Genomic DNA, 8,023 nt, shown 5'->3' on the forward strand with positions numbered 1-8,023 from the left:
CAGCCCTCCGGTGAGAAAAGCGAGGAGAGGCCAGCAGGGGCTGAGGAAGAGGGCAGCAGGGGCTGAGGAAGAGGGCAGCAGGGGCTGATGGAGAGGGCAGCAGGGGCTGAGGAGAAGGCAGCAGGGGCTGAGGAAGAGGGCAGCAGGGGCTGATGGAGAAGGCAGCAGGGGCTGATGGAGAGGGCAGCGCTGGGAGCCGCGCCCCGCACAGGTGAGACCCGCCGGCGGGGCGGGCAGGAGGGAGGGGACAAGGGACAAGGGGAGGGATGTCTCCCCCCGGGCCCCGACCCCTGGGCGGGCCGGGGAGCGGAGTGGATGGGGCCCATGTCAGTCAGTCGGTCCGGGGCAGGGCAGGGCAGGGCCGGCGGGGGATGGCGGTCCCCGCCCGGCGGGGCGGCAGTGGCGGGGCGGCGGCAGCAGCAGCAGCAGCAGCAGCAGCAGCAGGAGCACCATGCGGGCGGCCAGGGTAGGGCGGGCGGCACCTGCTCCCCCCGGGGGGACACAGAGGGACACAGGGCAGGAGGGAAGGGCTCTCCGCGGGCCGGCCGCTGTCCCGGCACTGCCGCCGCACGGCGACAAGCCCGCGGAGGCAGCTTCATCTCTTTCTTTCCAGGACGTGCTGGGCATCCTCATCCTGTGCCTGGTCCCTGCGGCGGCCGCGCTGGACTTTAAGTACCACCACAGCGAGGAGGTGGAGGGGTTCCTGAGGGAGGTGCGGGCCGCCCACCCCGCTCTCACACACCTGTACAGCATCGGGCGCTCGGTGGAAGGTAAGGGCGGGGGACAGGGGAGAGAAGGCTTTTTGCTCCTATCAAATCGGGGCGGGTGTGGGTAAAGGTGGCGATTCCTGGGCGCTTGCTGGCGGCGGGGCTGCTCTAACAAACCTCTGTCAAGTTTTGTCTTCCTCTTGCCTAACCGTGAATAACACACTCTGACTGAAGCATCAGGGTGAAAGTTCTCCCCAGCCTTATGTTTGTGAGCATTGGAAACGTCCTAAGTGGCAATTTCAGAAAGAGGGCCCTCTTAATGGAACATAGAGTATGTGGGACCCCTTTGCCAAGTGCCCGTTCTGGTGGGACCGTGATTAAAGATGTGTGTTTTCTAACTTGGGCTTGTGTTAAAAATACCTTTGTGGTGCGAGGTCCTGTGCTGTAGATGAAGAATAGGATTTCAGTTTCAAACCTTACAGGAAAAATGTACTGAAATCAATAATCACTTTTCTGACCTTATATTGATATTTAATGTATCTCTCTATGATTGGTTCTTTCTTACCATAAATTTGGAGGGAAGTGGCTAATTTTTAAAAAGATATTTAAAAGATTAGTGTTTATTTGCATATGGACTTTAATGTACATCTGTTTAATTTTAAGCAAAAAAACTAAAAAAACACCTCCCCCCCAAAAAAAACCCAACACACCCAAAACCCCAAACTGCTTTATTAGATTTCAGTTCCAGAAACTAAATCACTCTGAGAAGAGCTATAAAACTAGATAGAAAATTCATTCTTTAGAAACACCATGTGTTCTTCTAATCCCATTTCTTACCACTGGAAGGAGACATTTGTAGAATCTATTATCAAATCCACACTTGTGTTTAAAAAAATACGAATCTATTCTTCTTGGCAGGTGATCATGAAGACATTTTCATGCCTTCTCCCTTGTTTTACCACATATCTCAAAATAGACAGGGAATCTTAAAGTTATTTTAACTGTGTTTTGGTTTCATCAAAGGCAGAATTATATTGGATTATATTATTCATCCATGCAAGAGGTTAGTTCCTGTAAGTACAGTTCCCTCCAGTACAAAGTAGCAATTATCCACATCCTCATTTTCATACCTTTAGAGAACATAGCTAATGTTCTGATGATAGGACAAGATTATGACTTTTCTGCCAGCATCTCAGCTGGCTTATCTTTGTGCAGGTAGGCAAAAACCTTTCATCCAACCTGAGAGATTGAAACTTTGGCTTTTACATAGCTAGATACCTGAAAGCTGATAACATGAGGTGTTCAACTTGTCAGAGTTCCATCAGCATGAAAACTGGAAAAGCATCATCTCTTGATTTTAATTGAGCTATGCACTGAAACATTCAGATTTTGATATATTGCCTTCTGCTTTGCCCTACTCTGAGAAGAGAACTGTGTGGGCTCTCCTTGTTATTAATCCCAGTGCCATGTAAAGCAGAATGGCAGTGAAAAATGTTTAGTGCTCCTCTATTCTTTCAGTTTTTCCTAAATGTTAAGAGATTTCTACCTTTGTTGAGAAATGAGCCTTCAGAGTCACCTGGAATATGGTATGGGACGGTACTGAATTAGGGTCTAATTTGGGGTTTTGTTGCTCATACTAAAAGAAACTTTTATGAAGACAGTGGTTATAGAATTTTGGTGAAAGTGAAGTTTCAGTTTTGGTCCATGGTTGAAGTTCTGTTCCTCTATTCTCAGTTAAGCTGACACAAGCGAGACTTTCTGTGTGTGCACACGCTTTGTTTACTAGTGTTGTCCTCCTGCCAATTAGCTAAACCATGAGAGCAAAATGTATTTCTTGATGATGAGAAATAGAAATTAAGTACAATAAAACTGAGATCAGTGTGATATAGTAAATTGATATTCCTGATATGAAAATTCTTGAAGATGAATACAATATCCCATGGATCGAAGTAGTGTTTATAAGGCCAACAGGTATTATTTTGCTGTTATCATGAATGTCTATTGTTCCCATGTTATTTGTTAATCTATGTTTTACTCCAATTTTATCTAGTATTTTATAGTGCCATCTAGATTTGGATTATGAAGAACATGAAGTTAAGGCCTGACTTTTGGCCAGTGTATATAGACCCAGAGCTCTACAAGGATATAAAAATCCACTCTTAAAAGACCAGTTGTAGAGGGTGATAGGGGCCTGTGTATTACCACTTCAGAAAGTGATTGCATGTAGTTCTTGAAGAGAAGTATTTAAACACTCTTGTATGTCAGAAGCCTCACCTGCTTCAGGCAGACCATAAAGTCATTTAGGTCTGGAGGCTATCTAGTCTGAGTTCCTCTTCAAAACAGGCTCACTTGAAAGTTAATGATGATGCTCAGGGCCCTCTCCACTCTACTTCTGAATATCGGCAAGGGTGGAAGCTCTTCAGAGTCTCTGGGTACCTGAGCCCCCTTGCAGCCATTAGGCTGCACAGCTGCAATCCAGCCAGTCTGCAGTCAGTACCTGCATGGGGTTATTTTCTTGAGTTGATAATCCAAAATGGGGTTCTTTTTTTCCAGGTGCAGAATTTTGCATTTATGTTGGTCAAACTCCATGAGTTTGCTGTCAAGAAATTCCTTCATCTTACCAGGGGTCCTCTGAATGGCAGCCCTGGTTCTGATGAAGATATTAATCAGCATCAGGCCCAGTACTGACCCTTCAGGGATGCTGCTAGTTATTTGCTATCGCTTGAACCACCAGTTGTTAAGTCCAGTCAGCTTCTGACCTTACTGTAGTCTATTCCTCTAATCCATATGTTACCAGCTTATTTACAAAGACACCATGAGGTTGACTAGACACTGGGAAAAGGCTGCTCAGGGAGCATCCTTGGAAATATTCAAAAGCTGTCTGAACACAGTCCTGGGCAGCTGGCTGTAGGTGGCCCTGCTTAAGGAGAGGAGTTGAGCCAGATAACCTCTAGTGGTCCCATGCAATTCCCGAATCTGAATTCTGTTGGAAGCCTTGCTAAGGTCAAGACTAAAGAACTGGGATGCTTTGCTCCCTCTCACCAAGTCAGTCATTTCTGCATAAAGCTCCAACAAGTCAAGTATGATTTGTTATGGATAAATGAGGTGAGATTTACATAGTGTGTTTATTTGAGGTACGTATACTGTAATAGCAATGTGCACAGCAGAATCTATACCAAGATCCTCAGCTGGAAACAAATAGACACCCTATTTATTTTGTGGTGGTTTACATCTATATCCCTTACATCACCATATAGAAATTCCCCACTGCCACGTTACTTGGAGCACCTCTGCCAAATTACTGGGAACATTGTGTTCTAGGCTGGCAATGGCCTGTTCGGTCTCCAGATCTGATTTGGAAGCTATAATATTTAATTATGTATCTCATCTGCTAAGCTATTATCCTTAAATGAGGGGAGAAATGAGCTTAAAAGATGTAGTTCATTTGTTGACAAAACTGAGTGTTACATTTTGGTCTAATTTAATAGGTATCCTCAAGTCCCTCGAGATTTTTAGGTGATTTGTCCATGAGAGACCTGATATGGCCTTGGCAGCAGATAGGCAGAGATGTGTGATGGCCCAGAACACACCTTATTTTTTTATATTGTTTCAGGTGTGTTGTTGAATAAAGTTATAAAAGCTTTTTGTCAGGGGTTCAGTTTTCTAATATGTCCAATATCCAACCTCAGAACAGTGTGTGCACTCTATAATAATAGTGGAATCTGTAGAGCTGCATGAATCTGGGGTGAAAGAATGGGACCTGGTGTAATCCTATTAACCCATCCTGCCTAATGCCACCCCAGTAAAAAACAGACTGACTCTTCAGCAAGTAAGTCTTAGAGTGCATTACTGAAAGGAAAGTAGTCAATTTATGTGTATGATCTGTGGCTTTTCGTTGTTCAAGATAGGGTGCTGCTGTTATTCTTTGAAAAGAAAATGAAAGTGGTGGGAAGCTGACTTAAGGATTCTTTCTAACAGACCTGATGACCTCCTTAGGAGGACAAAAACAGCAAGGTATTGGAAGAATGAAATAACTTTTGTAGTAGTTCCACACTCTAAAAAGTCTTTTCAGATAGCTCGGGGTTGAGATAAAGTGATAGCGTGCTAATTAACAGCTTAGTTTAAATCTAGATTTTCTGGAGTCCAGTCTGCATTTTTAGAATTCCAGTAAACTTGGGACAGTTGTAAACATCCTCAGGCCAGATTCTGCTCACTGAGGGAAAGGTTGTGTATTGTTAAAGTCCCCCCTGTCTTTACCTAGTGAAGCTTCAAAGTTGACTTTATGTATTAATATCCCTTTGGCAGATTTTATCACTGGAGAGACAAAAACCTAAAACAAACTGACCAGATTTTGTTCTGGTTCAACTAGAAATTCTCAGAAATACCTTGCAAAAGAGCTGTCCTGAAAGGTTCTTTGGTTGAGAGCTATGTGACTTAGTTATCCAATTCTGATTCTTAGTGAACACCAACATTCAGTGCTCTCTCTGTTGCCCTTGGACAGACACATTCTATCCATTAATCTTAAACACTTCGCTAACTTTGGGGGAATTTTTAAAATCTATTTTTAAGTAGTGAGTCTTGCTTATTAGCATTTTGCTATTTCTGCTCTGTAAACAGGAGAGGCCGAAATGTGCAGGGGGTGTGTGTGGTTGCTGTGGGTTTCATGGTCGGTGCAGGACTCGCCCGTGGCTGCGTGCATGGGTTGTGCTATGGACTACAGGGAAGGTGTGCTCAGCAGGGCTCCCACAGGCGAGGTTTCTCTGTGACTCAACTGCCTGTTGGAGCACATGATGTGTGTGCTTCCTTCCTGCCTGCGTTCATGTGTTTCTCCTTGGAAAACAGGAGGGAATGAGCATGCCCAGGTTTCCATCTGATAAGCAGCTGTGACTTCAGCAAAAGGGTGTGCTAGGCATTAGGACTCAGGTAGTGCTGTATGCCATATGTGCCTGGTAATACAGTCAATAGAAAACCTGGGCAATTAACCTGTCCATCATTCCTCACCAACATCTGTGGAATGTGTGTCCAAGATGTGCCAGAGGTCAACTTAAATCTCCTGACTCCTCTGATACAGTTCGATTGATACCTTTAGGCATTTGTGGGTGGCTGTTGAAGAGGGGAGTACTGATTTAAGATCCACTGCACTTCAGTGAAAATATTTAATAATAAAAGGCCAGGTATTGTACTTGTGTCATCTACACATTAATAGTCTGTATGTAGCTGGAAAAAAGTAGGAACTAATTTTAAGTTATTTATTGTGACACAGTATGGAAGAAGCCTGAGTTACTACCATCAATACTGGAGTGGAATTTTATTCCACTGGAATTTACATTCCAGATTTTTATATTTCTGGATGTATTTACTTTGTTTGAAATACTAGAAAACAAGTTTTACTGCTGGAGAAAGCAAAGCTGAAATATGCTGTCCATAAAATGTTTGTATTCTACTGGAATTATCATTGGGTTGGCTCAGGGGTTCTGGCACTGCACAAAAATAGAATGAGAAGGTTATATACAACCCACTGTACGTCAAGGTAAGTTTCTTGGTGTTACCCATTATTAAATGCTAGTACCAGTGTTTTTAAAAGAAGGAAGAAAAATGAAAGGTAATAGAGAGGATTATTTTTGCCTTAAAAATAAACAAATTACCTAGATGAAAATTCATAGCAAATGTTTTGTGTTTAAAGACTATATTGCAGCTATTTTTTCTGTGATTACGTTATGTGAGATATATTTGTGTAGAAGATTATTACCTTAGGCTTGTTCCATTTGACTGCTGCAGATGACTTTCTTCCTGTCACCAATTCTTGATAATGTCTATTCTTCCCTTCCCTCCTCCTTATCCCCACCCCACAAATTTCCTTACAGGGTCATCATGCAAGTATGGTGTGTATAGATAATATAAGCATTGAGGTTTTTCAAAGTTCATTTTTTAGAAACAGGATTGAATGAGACATTTTCCACTCTGAGGGCCCCATGTTATCAATCATACTAAAATTGCTTGGCTTCAGTCCAGTGTTCCATGTAAAAAATGGGCATTCTAAAACTTATTGTGATAGTTAAATTCTTATCCATGTTTGCCCTCTTTTGAAACTTTTTTCCTGTTCTGTGTCACTTGCTCTTTTTTGTGTCTTTCCTCATAACTGTCTTTGTTCTTGTCTTTGACAGTATGTGTGGCATATAAATGTATGTTAACAAGATTCTAAGTAGGTTTACATGTTCATTTTATTATTGAAAAGATGTTTGGGTTCACAAGTGGGCTTGATAGTAATACCTTGTAAACTCTATTTGCAGCACATTATGTGAGTCACTGTAATGGGAGAGGGAAATAAAACAGAGAAGAAGTACAGGCTCCTTTGTGGTTTATCTAGTGAAAGCTGAATCATGACTTAAAAAACAAGAAGTGTTACCTTGTATTCTTAAGTCTTCAGTTCTCAACTGAGTTTTGCTCTAAATCATGTGTTTAAGTAGGAGTTACCATTACTATACTAATAATTATTATTTATATATATATATAATTATTATATATTAGTCACCAATACTATATTATATTATTACTATATACGATATTAGCTCTAAATTTTAATCTATTTGTCCTAACTGAAGGAAGCTAAAAAGTCTTTCAATGCTGAAATATAAATTCATATATTATCTGACTGCATCCTCTAGCAGTTTGACTTCTGTGATGTGACACAAGTAATTTGTGTGCAATCAGTCCTTCAATAGCCAAGTACTAGGATTTTATGATGATAACAAGACTTAACTTTGCTTTCCTGTCAGTATAACTATGCTTTTTACATGAATCATTTATAAAAAGCATGTTGTTTGGTCAGCGTCAGATGTTTAAAAGATGGATAATCTTAGACATAAGTCTTGGAGATGCAGTCACTGAGCACATTTCTATTCTCTTGCAGTAAAAGTAAAATTATTTGCTTAAGTCTTCTTTTCTTTGCACTTGCTGTGAATTTGTCAGTCATTTTTGTCCTGGCTTCTATGATCTCTCCTACTTGAATACACTTGCAGAAAATTTTGTGGGAAAGTTTGTTTGTTTGTTTTTTTCCTGTGGAACATGCTGTTTCAGAGATACAGAGTCCCAGCCTAAATAAATAAATAAATGATAATTTTAAATAAAAAAGTGTCAAGGGATCCTATCCTAACAACATAAAGCAAACATTTCTCATATATAAACTGTTATCTAGTACTGACATTTTCATGTTGTAACTTCAAAATTGAAAAATCTGATCTGCTTAAAAATAGTACACTGTTCATGTGAGTAGCATTTATTTGGAATCAGCCTTGTGGGAAAAATCTCTGTTCTCC

General features: G+C 41.5%; 1 protein-coding gene across 3 annotated transcripts in view; it reads left to right on the forward strand.

Moving 5' to 3' along the window:
* Positions 1–308: 308 nt before the first annotated feature.
* The window catches only part of CPM (carboxypeptidase M), a 29,763-nt gene continuing 22,048 nt past the window's right edge, over positions 309–8,023 (forward strand). Inside the window, exons 1-2 of one of the 3 annotated variants that reach the window (XM_083859651.1) lie at positions 309–326; positions 614–770. Coding sequence is in view for 1 of the 3 variants with exons in the window: in XM_083859649.1 (XP_083715775.1) it covers positions 452–466; positions 614–770 (172 nt within the window). In the remaining 2 variants the exon portion in view is untranslated. Of the gene's footprint in view, positions 327–383; positions 467–613; positions 771–6,117; positions 6,238–8,023 lie in introns of those variants that run through there. The other 2 variants (XM_083859649.1, XM_083859650.1) reach the window with 2 other exon arrangements.

This window comes from Zosterops lateralis (assembly GCF_965231275.1).
Source record: "Zosterops lateralis genome assembly, chromosome: 4".
NCBI classification, from domain to species: Eukaryota; Metazoa; Chordata; class Aves; order Passeriformes; family Zosteropidae; genus Zosterops; species Zosterops lateralis.